This window comes from Marmota monax, unplaced genomic scaffold (genome assembly GCF_021218885.2).
Source record: "Marmota monax isolate L192 unplaced genomic scaffold, Marmota_monax_Labrador192_F-V1.1 WCK01_AAM20220418_F8-fsc00061, whole genome shotgun sequence".
Classification (NCBI taxonomy): Eukaryota; Metazoa; Chordata; class Mammalia; order Rodentia; family Sciuridae; genus Marmota; species Marmota monax.
In genome coordinates this window covers 13,699,694-13,717,858 of record NW_026695230.1, presented here as the reverse complement: position 1 = coordinate 13,717,858, position 18,165 = coordinate 13,699,694, and the positions used below count along the sequence as shown (strand labels likewise).

The window sequence follows — 18,165 nt, the reverse complement described above, 5'->3', positions numbered from 1 at the left end:
TCTTATCCTATCTCCCAACCCAACCTTGGCCATCAGATGATGGTATAATTAGGCTGTTTTAACAGCTCCCACCTTATTAATTAGAAGCTGATGTACCTTTCATGTGTGGCAGGGAGTGATCAGGGACTCTTAGAAGGGGCTCCTCTAGGGGGGGGCAAGTCACAGAATCTCTCCGTGCCTTAGTTTCTCCAAGTGCCCACACTCACGGTCCCTGCAGGTCCATGGTAGGCAGCCAGGGATGGAGTAGGAAGCTTTAGTGGCAAGCAGTCTCGGGAAGGGTCTTGCCAGCACCCCCACCACCATGTCCACACTTTATTTTCTGCCTCTCCCAACCCTCCTTCACCATTGATTCAACACCGGGCTTTGCACATGCTGAGTGTGGCAGAATCCAACCCCCTCTGAAGAGAGAACCGGCTGCCCCTTAAAGTAGACAATGACTTGGTGACAAACGTCTTTATTTCATCTTGATGGAGCTCAGGGCATCTCTCCCCAGGAGAGGGCCTGGAGTCTTCATGCTTCTTCCAAAGAGACCAGGGGCTGCTGTGATTGCCCAGTAACCCCAGGCTGCCTCCATTCCGGAAAGCCCAAAGAAGAAAAATGCACTTGAAGCTGATGCTTAGTCCTTGGCAACCTCCTGGCAGGCAGTATGTTGTGTTCCTGCCTCGGAGCCCACACCCCAGCTCTGAGGATCCAGGACTAATCCCTCCTTGGGATTAGTGGGCGCAGACTTGGCCAAACCCACCATGAGGAACAGGTGTTCCCCAGGGATGTGAACTCGAGCCACCAGCTCCAGGAGAGCCAGCCAGGGTCTGCCTGCAGACTGCACTTGCACTCCCAGCTGATGCTCTGCTTTAAAACTCAGAGTGGTCCTTTTGGTTTTCTGACCCAAACAGCCACAGAGAGTCCTGAGGTCCTCTCATATAGGACCCAGACCTTTTCCAGAACCTGACTTTCAAAGCCTTGGGCTATGGGCCATGTCCAGTCTTATGTCCCCAGCATCATTTTTCTCACCCATCCATCAAACCAGCTTCCTCTAGTGGTCTCCGCTCTCTACCAACCATTCATTTCTTTCTTAGAGAAGAGACTGTGCTGACTTAACCTGCTGCATGCTGCTGCCATTTGCCCAAGGCTGCTGAGCTCTTGCAAAAATAAGATAGTAGCCAAGCATTTGCACAGCTAAGCAGGGGACCCCTTCAATGAGCTAGAAACTGTGGTTCAGTCCTCTTATGTCAGGAGATCAATGAGCATTGCAGAAAGAGCTTTCTCTACCTTAAGGATGTTTGTTTTTCAACTGGATTTGCAAGTTTACTCTAGAGATTTGCATACTAGAGGGAAATGGAATTGCTGAGCCAGTTTTGGCTGGGCAGTCTGACATTATTGCATCGGATGCAGGGATAAATCAAAGCTGCCTTCAACCTCACTGTCTCTCTATCCTGGGCACAGAGCTAGGCAACTTTTGGAGATCTTTAGTGTGCATCCCAGCCTGAGGGATGAATTTGAATTTGCTGAGTACCTGGTATGTGTCCAGGAGGGACATATATGAGTTTAGAATCAGCTTGAGCTTAAAGTACCAGTTACTCACTGTGTGACTTTGGACGAGGCAGTGTTCCTCTCTGAGCCTTAGTTCCCAAACCCATAAAGTGGAGACATCAACAGTTACTCCAGAGGGTGATTTTTGGAATACTTCAGTGACCTGACGTGTAAAATGCCAGAAGTAAATGTTCTCTTCTAGAAGAAACTTCTAGAAGAAAGCTCATTTATCTAAACTGCATGTCAATTCCTCCTTTCTAAAGGAAGAGAACTTACCTTCTGGTTTTCATTTCCGTGCCAGCCACTTAAGAGCAGTGCCACCTTAGGTAATTTAGCCTCCCTGAGCCTCAGCTGCCTCCCCATCAAAGGCTGGGAGAGCTCAATGCATATGACCAGCAGCACTGTGCCTGGCACCAGGGATGAAGGTGGCAGAGGTGGGGCTCCCCCTGGGAGATCATGGCCCCAAAGGCTGTAATTTCTAAACCCCTTAAAAAAAACAAAACAGTTTTGGTTTCTTGCTCTCCCCTGCCCTTGGTCGGATAGCAGAGGAATCAGGTCCAGCAGCCTGTCCTCAGATGTTTTCTCTTCCAATGACTCCTCAGTGAGGATGTCCTTGCCCAGTGGCCCAGGAGCCCTCTTCTGGCCCTACTTGTGGAATCCTCTCCTTCCCACAAGTTCTCAGCTCCTGGGCCCTGACAGCTCTACCCCCATCCCTGCCTGACCCGGGTGGGCTTGCCTGGTGCGCACAACACCCACACAGCCACAGGGAGTCAACTCTGTGGGGAGGCAGCCTGGACACCTGGTATTCTTGGCTGAGTTCCTGGCCTAAGGAGGGAAGTTGCCATTATTTGGACACAAAGGACCCAGGAGCCTGCTTCCTCCCTCTTACCGAGTAGCTCCCCTGTGCCAGGAGTGTAGAAATGAACAAGGCAGCGCTGCCAACATCAGGGAGTACAGACTGGGGGAGAGAAGGGCCTTCTGGGACAGTGTGAGAAGTGTCCCACATCCAGGCAGGGACTGGCGGGCTCTGAACTGGGGTCACAGGATTGCCTCAAGGTGGACGTCCAGCCTTCTTCTGCAGCCTCTGGCATTGGCACATGTGACACGGTTATGTCACCATGAATTAATCCAGGTTGGCTCAAAAGGAAGGCAGCTTGCTCGACCTGGCTAGGCACATCATTCTCGTTTGTGCAGAGGAGAATCTTTTAGGGAAAAGAAAGGAGTCCCAGGTCATAGAAATGCAAAGCTGCACAATCGCGGTGCTTTGGACTCCCTTTGAGCCACCAAGGGCCTCTGGCACCCAGCAGCATGCGAAGCACAGACTCTTTTGCCACCCTGTGGGGTTGGTGGTGCTCTCCCCATTTTACATATGAGGAAGTTTGGGCTTGCAGAAGGGAAATGGCATATGTGAGTCTAACCTAATATAATGTGAGACGAGGGCCTGCATGAAATGCCTGATCAGTCTAGATTGTTCTGATTAATCAGCTGAAAAATAAATTGAATTGAAAAGGGGAAAAAAGTGACAAAAAAATATTCAAATCCTCATAAATTGCAAAAGCAGTCCCATGAGACTTTAAAATTGCTAATTCTTAAAAAACAAAACAACAACAACAAAAAAAAAACTAGTGATTGGAAGAAGGTCATTTTTTAGCTAAATCATCAGATTGCCCAATTTCACATTTAGAAATTGTTCCCAGGCAAATTTAAGTTCGCCCTGACCAGCCCTCCGTGGGAACATATGTGGCTCCCCACTCAATGTGGTAATCTCCTTGCTGAGAACATGTGACTCTTACTCTGAGGTCAACACCAGGATGAGTTCTCTAGAAGTTTCTCTGCAAGTTAAGCATTTCTTTATGTCTCGGAAAACAGACAACCTGGCAATTCCCCAGCCGACTAGAGCAGGACTACTCAAAGTGTGGTCCGTAGGCAGAGACGGGTCTGTGATCCAGGGAGTCCATCAAGTAAGAGTAACCATTAGAGACTCATAGAGCAACTTGGCCTTGCCACATATGCAAATGTATGATCATACTTTTAGTAATTTATTTTTATGTTAACCAGAAGGATCTAACCACAATGAATCAGAGATTTAAAAAAAAAAAACAACTGGTGAGCATGTACAAATAGTTTGAGGAGCATTGAGCTAGCAGAAGCCAGAGAGCTGTATCCCCACCCCCATGGAACCAAGAAAGACATCCAGGAAGAAGACAGCCCTCGGTCCTTGGGGCAAAGTCCACCTTCACAGTAGTCTTGGGTTGGGCTTCTAGATCCCCTGTCATCCCTTGAGACAAGTTCTCTAACAACTGGTTTCCTTGTGACCACTCCTAGGCGACATCTTGGTGATTCTGGAATGGGTTGCAGCAGGGTAGGAAGGACAAATGGGAGACCCAATGCCAGTTTCCCTAAGGATGCGTTCCTCTCCAGTCTTTTTATAATGTCCCTCTCAGAGTGCATGTGTGTGGATGCCACTGGGAGAAAGAAGCCATTTGGCCCTCAATAAAAGGAAGGACTGGGTGTGGCCTTCACTCTGGATCCCCTTGGCAGTGATCTGGACAGTGTGCTGATAGAACAATTGAGCAGACTGTGATTGCAAAGGCACATTTTGGTGACACCCCCAGCAACCTCCCAGCCCCCTGCATGCTTTGGTAATTGCTTCCTAAGTCAGGATTGCTCAGAAGCTCAGTGATACAAAGTGCTTATTAGCTAAGTAGTTAATAAGGTCTCATTAGGGATTTGCATTTAAAGCCTTAGAAAGTATAGTCTCAACCTCTGCCACATGGTGGGTGAAGGGTGCGATCGGGGTGCGTGGGTGTCTTGGCATCGCCTGGTGCCTTTCTGGGACAGTACCCTGGAGCAGTTCACACACTGGGCTAGTGGAGACAGCCACCCATGGGGCTGGGTGGGCAAGGCTGAATGGGACCCCCTCTGCCTTCCCTCTTTATTTTGATCAGGGCTGTATTCTCAGCCTCTATCTGAGTGGCAGAGTTGGGGGCCCCATCTGGGGATCGAACCTCAGGCCAACAATGGCTTATTGTCCTGAGCCAACACACCTGAACTTTCCTGGAAGCAGGAGTCAAGTAGCTTGGCATTTTTTAGCCTTCTGAAAATGGCAGAAAGCAATGCTTCGAGCAAAATCCTAATCTCCCTCAGGCCAGGCCGGCATGATGGGGGCAGGGCTGGGATGGCCTGGCAGCTGCTGCTCCTGAGAAGTAGCAGGCTTTGTAAGTCTGATGATACCCCATCTGCGGAAGCCTGAGGGATCAGACACCCCTCCCCACTCCACCCCCAGGCCCGCAGCCACTTCTGGGCAGTTCCCAAGAGCTGCACAAATGCATCATGGAGTGACTGCTCCAAAGTTGCTCTTAGTGTTGACTCCCTTAATCAGGACGGGAGGAAAGTCTCCTGGGCCTTGTCATTCTCGCCAACCTGCTTGGCATCCCTCTCCTATTCATCCTGAGAGCACCTCTGCTTTTGCTTGAATCCAAAGAGTTAGCATGAGGTGCAGAGGGGGCTCCTCAGCCAGGAACTGGGGAGCTGTGCAGATTCCTGTCCTTTGCTTCTCTGATTCTAGACCCTCATGCTTTGTATTTGAGGCTTCCTATTATGGGATTAGATATGGCCTCCCAAGAGCAGACTAGGGTTTAGATGGAGAGTATCATTTCACCCACATTTGAGTCACTGTTACTTGTGGTCCTCAAAGCTATCAACCTTTGCCCGGAGGTCCTCCTGCAGCCTGTGGTGCTGCTTGACCTGGCCTTTCCTCCCAGAAGCTGGATTTGGAGACTAGGCAGGATATGGAGCCCCTCTTCCTCCAGAGTCTTATGCTCAGAAAGAGTATTTCCCAAATCACAGGTTTTGCATGCTTGATTCCCCTAAGCAGAGGACAGCGTTCTGCTGCGTTCTCTCCTGGAGAGGGAGAACAAGTTGGGGTTTGCTGAGGGCTGGATGCGTGATAGTGCCTGGTCCTGCTCCAGCTGCCAGCCTCTCCCCTTCCCCAGCTCCTCAACACACTGGTGGGATCCAGACGTTTGTAGGTTCAGGAGCACGACACTCAGATGAGGGGTGTTCAGACCCATGTGGAGCTGCTGCCTCTCCCACTCTGGGCTGGCTTTGCCCTGCACCAGCTCTGGGACCCGTGTGGCACTGCCATTGAGCCCTCCACTGTGCTCTCCAAACAGCCCAGAGTAGCCCAGCCACCCCTTCACTCCAGCCACTGCTTGTTGGCAAACTGTTCCATGGTCCTGCCGGGAGGGACTCAGACATGGGTGCAGCTCTGTAGGTACCCAAGAGTGGAGGGCTGAATCCAGAGGAGGGAGGAGGGAGGATCAAGCTTATCTTGGCCCAGCCCTGCCATGCACCATGCACTCAGTCCTTCTCACAAATCCATGGGGCAGGTGCAACTGCCCTCATTTTACTAAACGAGAAAATAGCTCAGAACCTGTCAGAGGTGAAATTGGGCCCTGCCTGTCCCCGTGGCCACTTAGCTGCAGCCACAGCCCTCCCAGGTGATGGGCTCTCTGGAGCAGGAGGACTGCAGATTTGCCTTCTGTCTGTGAGAGAGTGGTTCCTGGTTTCCTTCTCTCCTTAGCTTGGCTTCTCTGTCTTACAAACTTTTGCACAGACTTTTGCACACACACACAGGTGCAACACAGGCCTATGGGTAATTATTAGCCCCAAAGAGTTCAATTCCCCCTGCCCCTAATGAGACAGGCTTGACGGCCAGAGCTGGGGTCAGGAGTCCTGAGAATAGTTCTGAATCTTGCACTTATATGATAAATGATCTCAAGGAGATCCCTTCCCCTCTCTGGAATCCATTTTGTTTAATAATTGACATTATTCCTTTTGAGATGATTTGACAATATCAAAAGATGGGAAAATATAATTAATATGTTGAAGGCACATTGATTTGAGTGTCTTTTAAGTTATGCATGACAGTGGAATTCATTTTGATATAATTGTTCGAGCATGGAATATAGCTTCTTCTAATTAGGACCACTTTCTTGTTGATGTACACAATGGTGAAATTCACTGTGGTGTATTCATATATGTTCATAGAAAAATTATGTCAGGTTCATTCTGCTGTCTTTCCTTTTCCTATTCCCCTTTCCTTCCTTTTATTTCCCTTTGTCTAATCTACTGAACTTCTATTCTGGTCCCCACCCTTATTATAGGTTAGCTTCCACATATCACTGAAAATATCCAACCTTTTGCTTTTGAGGATTAGCTTGTTTCACTTAGCCTGATCATCTCCAGATCCATCCATTTACTGGCAAATATTATAAAGTCATTTTTTATGGCTAATATTCCATTTTGTGTGTGTGTGTGTGTGTGTGTGTGTGTGTGTGTGTGTGAGAGAGAGAGAGAGAGAGAGAGAGAGAGAGAGAGAGAGACGTTTTCTTTATCCATTCATCAGTTGACGAGCACCTAGGTTGGCTCCATAACTTAGCTATTGTAAATGGAGCTGCTATAAACATTGATGTGGCTGTGTCACATATTATATGCTGATTTTAAATCCTTTGGCTATATACCAAGGAGTGGGATAGCTGGGTCAAATAGTGGTTCCATTCCTAGTTTCGCAAGGTATTTCCATAATTCTTTCCAGAGTGTTTGCACCAGTTTGCAGTCCCACCAGCAATGCGTGAGTGTATTTCCCCCACCACACATCCTTGCCAACATGCATTGTTACTTGTATTCTTGATAATTGCCATTCTAACTAGAGTGAGATGAAATAAGAAAAGATAGCCTCTTCAACAAATGGTGCTGGGAAAACTGGAAATCCATGTGTAGTAGAATAATATTTAACCCCTATCTCTCATCTTTAATCAACTCAAAGTGGATCAAAGACCTAGGAATTAGACCAGAAACCTTGCACATACTGGGAGAACATCTAGGCCCAATATTACAACATATGGGCTTAGAAACTGACTTTCTTAACAAGACTCCTAAAGCGCAAGAAGTAAAATCGAAAATCAATAAATGGGATGACATCAAACTAAAAAGCTTCTTCACAGCAAAGGAAATAATCAAGAATATGAGGAGCTGGGCTTAGTGTTGCATGCCTGTGATCCCAGCAACTGGGGAGGCTGAGGCAAGAGGATCACCAGTACAAAGCCAGCCTCAGCAACTTAGTGAGGCCCTAAGAAATTCAGCGACACCCTGTCTCTAAATAAAATATTTTAAAAGGGCTGGAGGTGTGTCTCAGCAGTTTAATCCCCTGGGTTCAATCCCTGGTACAAAAAAAAAAAAAAAAAGAATGTTAAGAGAGAGTCTACAGAATGGGAGAAAATCTTTGCCACCTGCAACTTAGGGCATTCATTTCCAAGTTATACAAAGAACTCAAAAAAACTTAACACTAAACAAACAAACAAACAAACAAACCCAATCAATAAATGGGCAAAGGTACTACTAAACAAACACATCTTAAAAGAATAAATACGAATGGTCAATAAATACATGAATAAATGGTCAACATCTCTAGTAATTAGAAAACTGCAAACTAAAACTACTCTTGAGATTCATTTGCCCAATTAGGGCAGAGGCTCAGTGAACCCCTGAAGGCCTGGCACCCCCAATGGATGTGGTTCTGCCAGTCACTAGGCTCACCCAACGTTTTGGGGAGGTTTTCTTAATATTTTTTCCAATTTTTTTATTGTGTTAAAATACACTTAGCATAAAGCCATCTTAACCATTTTTCATTGTACACTTCAGTGATACTAAGTATACTTATACTGTTGTGTAACCTTCATGACCCTCCATCTCCAGAACTCTTTTGATCTTATAAAACTAAAACTGCACCCATAAAAAATGTTTCCCCTGGGGCCTGGGGTTGTGGCTCAGTGGTGGAGCATTTGCCTGGCATGTGTGAGGCACTGGGTTTCATTCTCAGCACCACATATAAATAAATAAAAGTCCAACCCAACTAAAAAATAATTATAAAAAAAAAGTTTCCCCTGGCGACCACTATTCTGTCTCTGTGATTCTGATGACTCCAGGTACCTCAGAGAAGTGGAGTCTGTGTGTGTGTGTGTGTGTGTGTGTGTGTGTGTCTGTGTCTTCTTTCCTCTCTCCATCTCCGGATGCTCACCTCCTCCTCCTGGATGGCTTGCCTCTCTGGGACATTGGGTGCTGTTGGCATGTGGGTTCGGAGCACTCTCCCACCTCCAGCCTTGCTGCATTTTCCTTCTGGGTGCTAACTGGCCTCTCTTTTGTCTCTGTCCCCTCCGACTCTGCTATTGGTTAGCTGACGGTAGGGAAAGTGTCCAGCGGAATAGGGGCTGCAGCTGAAGTCCTGGTCAATCTGTACTTGAATGATCACAGACGTAAGACCCAGGCCACCTCTCCAGACCTGGTAAGGACATGCGCTCTCAGCCTTCACCTGCAGACACTGGCCCTGGCCTCCTAGGGGGGAGCATGGGCGGTGGAGAGGACGACGGCCCAGCCCCCTGAAAGCTCCCCTTCTCTGGGAACAAGAGAAACGGGCTGGGCCTGAGCAGAGGCGCCAGGGAAGCCGCGTTTCCTTAAAGACGAACTTCACTCAGGTCCTCTGTGGGACTGTCTGTGGCTCTGGAGAAGGAGGGTCCATGTTGTCAGTGTTTGGTGCCGACCTGAATGGCCCTGTGTGTTGGATGGGGAACCGAGTAGTGGAGAGAACACAAGAGCTTCCCTCTCGTTCTCCTTCCTCACATGAGGCTGCTCGCTGCCACCACCAGCCACGTGCATTGACAGTTTGTCTCCCCTTGGCACATTGTCTTGGAACTGCCCAGAGCTGGGCTGTCCTGGCCCACGTCTCCCCTCTACCCTTGCCTGTGATGGTTTGTCAGACTCAAGTTCTCCCTTATTGACACTCTCTTGAGCAGACTTGAGGCCACCAGCTTTGCTTGTCTGACCTAGTCACTGCAGAGAGCAAGGACATGTAGAACATCCTCAGCAGGATCGTGTCAGTAACCCCCTCTGGAGCCAGTGATGTTTATCTCCTATAGAGAATACCACTGGGCAGACACCCAACCCTTCCCAGGGGGAAGTGTGAGTTGTCAAGAAAGCTGGCGTCATGACACCTGCTCCATCGGACCCTCCCACCCAGAGCCAGAGCAGCCAGTCTGGGGAAGAAGCCCTGTCTCTCCCCAGGGACAGATATCAGGAACCTCTATCTTTGCAGCAAAGATGCCAGCGGCAAACCAGAGTCCAAGATGTCCCCGTAGTTCAGTTTGGAGTTTCTCAGCACCCAGGCCTGGCCCCCGAAGACTCTCTGGACCTCACGCACTGCTCCTCTGTTCCGCCCCAGGAGTCTGTACGGAAGGTGTTCCCACTGAACCTGGGTGGCAGCGACACCTGCTACTTCTGTAAGAAGCGAGTGTACGTGATGGAGCGGCTGAGCGCCGAGGGCCACTTCTTCCACCGCGAGTGCTTCCGCTGCAGCGTCTGTGCCACCACCCTGCACCTGGCCGCCTACACCTTCGACTGTGATGAAGGTAAACCCCCGCAGCCAGGAGGGCACTGGCTCTGGCCTCAGCTGTGACCTTCCCAGCCCTGAGGAGGTTCTAGGACACCCAACCCTTCCCAGGGGGGAGTGTGAGTTGTCAAGAAAGCTGTTTAGAGAACCTGGGAGCTCCAGCTACAGAGGCCACCTGTATTGTGAGGGACTGGGAAGCCATGGCCACCACCACAGTATGCCGTGCTCTGGTGGCACCCAGGTTCTGAGGGCTCTATATAAATCTTCTCATTTAGCCACACCACCTTCCATGGTCCCTGAGTACCCAAGAAAATCAACCCTGATAACAGGGTGTACTACATGATGGCCTATTGGTAGTATTTATAAAATATGAGTTATTAAAAATGACCTTTAATAATAATATCTCCTCTGATAAGTGGCCTACCAGAGATCATCAAGGAAGGAGCTCTGCTCAGCGCAGTGGTGATGGGTTTGTAATTTCCAGCACTTTCCATTGCACCGTCGAGTGTAGCATAGTGCTTGGGATGACATACCCTCCAACTTACATGCCAGCTTCAAATTCAGATTACACCTGCTAGCCATATAACCTAGGCCTGTGATTCAACCTCTTGGTCTCTCAGTTTCCTTGTCTGTAAAGTAAGGATGATAATAGTACTTAGCTCAGGAGATTGTTGTGAGTTATTTACGTGAAGCGTTTAGACTAGCGCCTGACGCGCAGGAAGTCCCACACCAAGTTCTTCACTATTGTTCTTGTTGCCATCACTGTTTTTACTATTGTAGCAGAGAGCAGGAAAACTTTTTCTGGAAGGTACCCAGTGGTCCTGGGCAGTGGCCAGTTACCCAGCATGTCCCCCGTCGGCATCTTTTCTTGCCTGACACAGCTTTCCCTTGTTCTCAGCCTTCCCTACTCCCGAGGGATTCCGGAAAGAAGGACCAAGAGTGCTGATACTCAGAGCTACCATTTTGCTCCCTGGGAGCCCCCCCATTGCTGGAGCTTTCTCTAAAGCAACAAAGAGTGCAGCTGTCTCATCTCAGGGCCACATTTTTAGGGCAGGTGACAGATGCCATTTCTCAAGTTTGAGTGGATCTGGGCTGATTTTTATTAATGATGTATTCTAAGTTGGATAGCCATGGGACCTTGGCTTATGTCTACTGTGGCCGTTTTACAGGGGGAAAAAAATTGTGTGTGTATGTGTGTCTCTTTGTCTTTTTACAGGCAAATTTTACTGCAAGCCTCATTTCAGTCACTATAAAACCAATAGCAAACAACGGAAGAGGCGGGCAGAGCTGAAGCAGCAAAGAGAGGTATGTTCTATCCTGAGTGTTGGTGGGACAGGGAAACCCCTTAAGAGGAGAAGGTCAAGCATTCCTCAATGTTAGACCAACTTTTATGGCCCTGGGTGGACAAAAACTACCCTCAGATAATAAAGAGAGACTCCACTTCCTGGTGTGTGGTTCCTGTGTGTGGTCTGTTGAGCCAGCCTCTGGGGTTTGCCCCATTCCAGATGCCAGTTCCCAGGTAAGTGGTTTTCTGGCTTCTCCTGAAGCCAAGGACAGTATTTGCTCAGCCACATAAAAGCCACATGGTCACTCTGTGCCTGGGGCCCACCTGGCCACAAGGTGCTGTTTGCAGGAGGAACACCTGATATAAGGTCAGCTTTTTACCCTTCCTGGTCCTTCCCCAGGCCCTTCAATGTCAGCGTAAAGCCCAGCCCACTGAGTTTATAGATGAGGCAGCGCCCCCTCTGGCAGCTCTTAGCAAATACCTTTTCTCTGGATTAATGACTCACCCACCGCCATAAAACCCCACAACCTAAAACTTTTTTCTAATAATACAAGTAATGTAGGCTCAATGTAAAAAAATGGGGGTGGTGGATTTTAAAACATATAAAAAAGAAAAGTTAATCACTGTATTCTGAAAAAACTACCCCGTCCAGACTTTTTTCCTAGGTGAGTGTACCTTAACCCAGTTAGAATCCTATCTATCTCCACAGTTTCATTTCCTCCTTTTCCTTTTTTCTTTTTTTAATCAACAGTGTATCAATAACAGTTTTCCATGATGTTAAAAATTCTTTGGGATTCTAATTTTTAATGCCTATAATAGATCCTATTTTATGCATGATCAATAACCTATTTCACTAGCCCCACGTTTGGACTTACACTTTGGTATTTTTATCTTACAAATGTTTTTTTTTTTACAATAAATGTCTTTATATGCAAATCTTCACCTGTGTTTCAAAATATTATCTTAGTATAAATCACTACAAGTTGGGTTGCTGGTCAAAGGGCAACCATTTATTTTGAAGCCTCATGAACTATATGGTCAGTTTATCCCCCCAAAAGTTGTGCCCATATTCAGCATCATGAGTGGGGCCTGAGACTATTTGAGGGGGTGAACCCACAGTTTGCCAAGTTAGAGTTTCTCTGGCCCTCTCAGTCTGCTTTGTTGGAGGAGTCCTCTGTGAGAGTCATGGACTAAATGCCCTCATTTTGGTCTCTTTCTCAGAAGGAGGGGACGTGGCAGGAGCAAGAAGTCCCTCAGCGAGACACTCCCACGGAAAGTTCTTGTGCAGTGGCTGCCATTGGCACACCAGAAGGTAGCCCCCCAGGTATCTCCACCTCCTTCTTTAGGAGAGCCCTGAGCTGGCCTCTCAGGCTGCAGAGGGACCTGCTCCACCTCCCCTGGGGCCTGCTTAACTGGATGCAGGGACTCCTGCAAGCTGCCGGCCTCCATTTCAGGGACAATGCTTACAACTACTGCTACATGTACGAGCTTCTGAGCCTTGGGCTGCCACTTCTCTGGGCCTTCGCTGAGGTCCTGGCAACCATGTACCGGGAGTCTGAGGATTCCCTCGAGAGCATTCGAAGCTGGGTGCTCAGGTGCATCCCCATCAAGCTCCAGTGAAGCCCCTGGCTGTCCCAAAGTGCCTTAACATTTCCATAGTTTAGATGGCAGTGTGTTTGTAGTTTGCAAAGGCTCTGGCCAGGAAGTCTAGTGTCTATAACCAATTAGCTCCAAGCCAAAGAGTTTCACATTGGCCACCTATGACTGGCCTTGACAGGATGAACATCTAGCCATGGTGCTAGGGCCAGGGATGACATGAAGGATGTGTTTTATAACTTTGTACTGTTTTTTATACCAAAGCGAGCCATATTTCTGGGTTTACATTTCAATTTTTTAACTTTCACTAAGCCAAGAAAAAACATTTTTTTTTCTAAAGTGTCAGTTTTTCTAAACATGGGTTTGAAGTTTATAATCGGTTGTACAAGCCCCTTCCACATTCTAGTGAGTCGTAATAATCGCTACCTGCAAAGTTTGGGATTTATATACACAAAAGTGAATGTGCGATCTTCTGACAAGTGCCTTTCGACTTTTGTAACTGGATGCCCCTTGTCAACAGTGGGCATGTTTTTTTTGTTGTTGTTTTGGGGTTTTTTTTTTTCAATATGAAAGCATAATGATTTTGGAAGAAAAGAATAATAGAATGAATGCGTTTTTACAAAAGCACATAGCAATGTGTAGTTGACTCTGTCCTCCAGAGGGAGGACCATTTTCTCTTTTGTTTTGATATAAAAGAAACTTAAGGGCTTTTTCCCACACCAAATCATAAGCCAGTGTTGCAGAACCACAGGGTTTCAGATTGTTGCAAACCTACATTTTTCCTTCCCACTAATGGGCACTGCAGGGAAAGCCCAATGGCACTTGACCCCAGAGATCCATCAAGCTGATGCCATACTGAGGACAAGCTATTTCAGTTGGTGGCATTTGGGCCTCTAAAAGATAAGGCCGCTCAGGGAGAGGAAGAAGTCACCCCCTCCCTTGGTGTTAGCTGAGCCTGAGGGTGCTTGTGAGCCCTTGGGAAGCATGGCCTGCCTAGTGGTCCTTGTCTACAGGTGCCCAGCCACATGGTCCTAACGTTTAGGGTCCAGGTTCATGTGACCCTAACAAAAAGGGTGTTTGCACTCCAGGGGGATCTCTGCGGCATCTTGACCGGCAGAGAGGGCTAGGAATGGACCAATTCAATGAAATGGGTCCTGTCAGAGCAAAAAATGAGTATGAGGCCCACCTGCATGTTTTACTCAGGGTGTCTGGCAGAGCCCTCAGCTGTCCCCACCCCGACTCTGCCTGGACATGCACAGCTGCAGGATCTGGTTGAGCAACTGAGGAGCTGATAGAGAAAGACCCTCTAGGGGTTCAGTGTACCCACAGTCTTTAGGCTCACGAGGCCTCTGAGTAAATACTACCTCTAGAGATTCCTCTAGATCCAGGGCTGGAACCTGGTGCATGTGAGGAGCCAGAGTTCTCGAGGGCATGAGATGACAGGTTTCTATGGGGGGTGGGGGAGGAAATAGGGGTTGCAAAATTTCGACAATCACTTCCCTGAAATCCTTGGGGGAAAACAGCAGCCCGACTGTGGCCAAGTCTGTGGGAACCGGCTCCTCTGACTCGCATTGTATTTTTCTCATGTGTTGCTGGGATTTCAATGTTATGCATGATGGAGGAGCTGTTGGTTCCTTTTATGTTTGATTTAAATTCTTGAGGTCACGATGTGGACAGCCGTGTTACTGTGATTGCCACCAGCTCAGGGTGGGCTGATCCCCTTTGTGAAGCCGGGGTTTCTGGTCATAAGGAGACTGGTTTGAATTACTGTAATAGAGGGGGTTGTGCCTGTCATAAGCCTGAGATATTTGTATGTTCTGAGACCGTGAACCTTCCTGGTGAGCAGCACCCACACATGGGTGGATCCTGGGATGGGGGCAGACACCTCGAGGCCTCTGCTACGTATTCAAGGATAAATATAAGGCACCAGAGTAAAAGTGGGACAAAGAGAATATGGAGATGGGAGGTCTCTCAGTCGGGTAGAGCAGAGCATTGACAATATGCAGACCACATGTGTCCACTCCTGTCAATCAGCAGCTGGTCACCACCAGAAAGGTTCATCTCTCCTAATTGAGGTGACTTCTTGGGAGAAGTTTTCCTTTTTTTTTTTTAACGGTTTCCTGACTTTCAACTTCAGTGCCTTCTCCTATTGTCATTCATTTCTTCTTTGCCACCCAGCTAAGATCTCTTTTCTGTCTTTCTCTTTCCAACCTTACACTGTGGCCGTCAGTTCATTTCAGCCTTCCAGTGCTACACCCACTTCTTGGCTGACACACTTCTGCTCTAAGGTGACTGATTTTCTTGGCAATTTTCAGAGAGTGGTGCTAACCCCTAACCTGCTTTCCGTACCCCGTCCTCCCCGCCCGCAGTACTGGTTGTGCTAATTGTGAGTGTCTTGCATACTAACGGACTCATTTGGTGGCATGGATAGTTAACAGCGTGGGGTGGTGTTCAGCTCAAAAGCCGTGTTCTAATTTCACTTCCCCTGGAGCCAGCAGCCTGTTCCACACCAAGTGCATGCCCCACCTCTCCTCTGTTCCCTGGGCCAGTTTGAGTGCATGTTTTCCAATGGCACCTGCAAAGCCACTTGCCTTCTTGGGAGGGTTAACCCTGAGACAGTACCTTATAGGGAGGGCTCTGTCACCCTTGAAAAGAATGCTTTTGTCTAACAACCTCTGAAAACTGTCCAGTACAGTAGTGTCTTTTTATTTTGGTTCTAACATAATTACTAAATGCCATTGACCCAAATCACAGGCGATTCATTTTGTAGGGATTTTTAAAAATATTTGCTCTCAGGCTTCATCACAAGTTTGACCCTTGCTGTGTATTGTGAACATGTCATCACACTATTCTAGCAAATCCTTCCTCTATGGCAGCCTGCACCATAGATTCAAGGGGTTGGCGGGTGCTCTTCTTATCCCCCGTGGCTCCTAAAGCCCCAATAATTCAGGAGCTTTAAACAAGGTAGTCACTGTCACAGGAGAGAAATGGCTTTGAGAAATGACCGAGGTCAACCCCAGGCCTGGAGCACCAAGTTTAAATGCTCCTGTGACTTGTCTTAAAGCACATATTCCTGCAGCCTCATTGACCTGGAGCAGCAGGACAATCAAAGTGCTCCTCAAAGAACCAGCATATCATGTGCTGTGGAGCTGTTGAGGCCAGGCCTCGCAGTCTCAGGCTGCAGTTGGTGTCTGTCCTGCATGGAGCCAGAACCACCCTGACCTCTGAGCCTCTGCCCAGCCCTGCATGCCGCATCCCTCGCTGCATTGGTGTAGAGCCTGGCCAGTACGAAGTCGTTGCTCTTGTCTTATCTTCTCTTGCAGAGTCTCCCTCCCTTTCTAGAATGTCTACCAAAGAGAGCCTTCCTCCCTCTCAGCCTCTCTTTAGCTAGCCTCCCTCTCTCATTGCAAGGCATGTCTGTGACCTTTGGTGATCATTTACAGTGCCACGTGGAACCCTGTATTTTGCACACAGCAAACAATGTTTAGCTTTATTTATGGTATTTGATGCTGTAAATGAAAATAAATATGGTTCTTTATAAAGCTCATTGTTTCCTCTCTTCTTTGCCATGGAAACTCCTAAAAACTCAAATACAGGGATAGGTTTAGGGAGTCTGTCTTCCCTAAACCGCTGGTGGGACTTGCACTTGTGGTGACATGGGATTCTCTGGGGCTGCGCTGGGACACTCCAAAATATTACCCAGGGGTAATATTTGGAAAATGTCACCAACACTCCGGGGCCAAGCTTTGGGATCTCTTCCTTGAAAACTCATGGTACTCTGCTATTCTAAATGCTGGGCAGAGTGGGTGAGGGTCAGTGTGACTTCTGCTCTTAGGAACAGACTGTAGACTGCTCCCTGCACCCATTTCCCCCACACTTCCAAGCCAGAGCCCTGATGAGCTTTGCCAATGAACTTTCAGGATTTAGGCCCCTAGAGAGCAAAGGTTGGGTCTTGAACATTTTACACTGCTCCAGCTGAGTGGTGGGTGGAAGGTAAAGAGGAAAGAGGGATACCCGTCAGGATGGCAGTGAACACAGCAGGTGTGCTCTCATCACATGGAAAGCCGTTCACCATCCCCTACCCACAAAAGTTCCGGTCATTCAGCACCTTCTGAGTCCAGCTCCCAGGGCAGGCTCCACCCAACTGCAGGCTGTGTTCAGGGGAAGGATTTGGAGCTTCACTCTGCTAGGCTACATAGTGCCCCTGGGCAGAGGCCTGCCATCGCCAGGCCTGATGTAGCGGGGTTTCCGACACTGATATGACAAGCCACCTGTGAACTTCATGAGGGCTCCGCACCTCCAAAGGAGCAGATTTGGGGCCCTGGTCTCCAGCTTACCTGCTGGTGCCTGGATCTGCCTTCAGAGCCAACTCAGGTCATGACCAAGGGTCTTGTACTCCTTTCCTTCCATCCAAGGAAAGACGTGAGGGACCGGAAGCCAGCTAGCAGGTTTGGCAAGTGTCTCATTCCTTTACTTACCTATCCTAGCCATTACTCTAGATTCTGGGGATACAGCAGGGGACGACCCAAAATCCCTATATCTCCCTGCATTTTAGAGATATGTGTCTCAGAACTGCTGTCCTAGATCTGATTCATCTTATTTGTTTACCTGTGTTTGTTCATTTACTCAATTGATCATTACTGAGCATCTACTGTGTGCTGGGAATGCAGCAGGGAATGAAACAGACAAGAATCTTCCACTCTGTAGAGCTCAGGGTTTGGTTTTGATTTTTCTTTAGAGTTGGATTAAAGCAACATTCTTCCAAGTGTGGTACCCCAAGAGTTGCTTCACAAATAGAGAGTTCCATAGTCACAAAGTTTGAGAAATGTTTTATACTGATCTTGCCAGTCCTTCTGAACCTTGAGATGCACAAGATTCATTAGCATGTTAAAGGTCTCCCTAGGAGTCCTCTGGTGAACAAGCTAAATTAATTGTTCATATTGGCTTCCCATTCTTACTTGGAAATTTTGTTGTTGATTTGGTTTGGATATTACAATCTACAGAAATAGCATTTGGTAGAATATTCTTTAACCACATTAAAGACTTACATTCTAAAAGTAAAATAATATAATTAAATATTAAATTATAATTTCCCACCACCACAGACTCAATTCACACACATATATATATTTGTGTATGTGTACATATGTGTGTGTGTTTGTGTATACATACAATAGAATTAAACATCAGCTCATGGAGTGACAATTCTCTAAGTTTTAATACCTGTAAAAGAAAAAAAAATATGTAGACAAAACATGAGACAAATCTGACTATGCATTTTTTAAAACAGCATATAATAGTAAAATTT

General features: G+C 47.6%; 1 protein-coding gene across 9 annotated transcripts in view; it reads left to right on the top strand.

The window, feature by feature from the left end:
- The window catches only part of Mical2 (microtubule associated monooxygenase, calponin and LIM domain containing 2), a 218,593-nt gene that overhangs the window by 124,755 nt on the left and 75,673 nt on the right, over positions 1–18,165 (top strand). For 3 of the 9 annotated variants that reach the window (XM_046437987.2, XM_046437983.2, XM_058576959.1), the window contains 3 exons: positions 9,809–9,995; positions 11,193–11,281; positions 12,483–12,585. In XM_046437987.2, the coding sequence (XP_046293943.1) occupies positions 9,809–9,995; positions 11,193–11,281; positions 12,483–12,585 (379 nt within the window). Of the gene's footprint in view, positions 1–8,767; positions 8,876–9,808; positions 9,996–11,192; positions 11,282–12,482; positions 16,405–18,165 lie in introns of those variants that run through there. The other 6 variants (XM_058576958.1, XM_058576957.1, XM_058576960.1 and 3 more) reach the window with 5 other exon arrangements.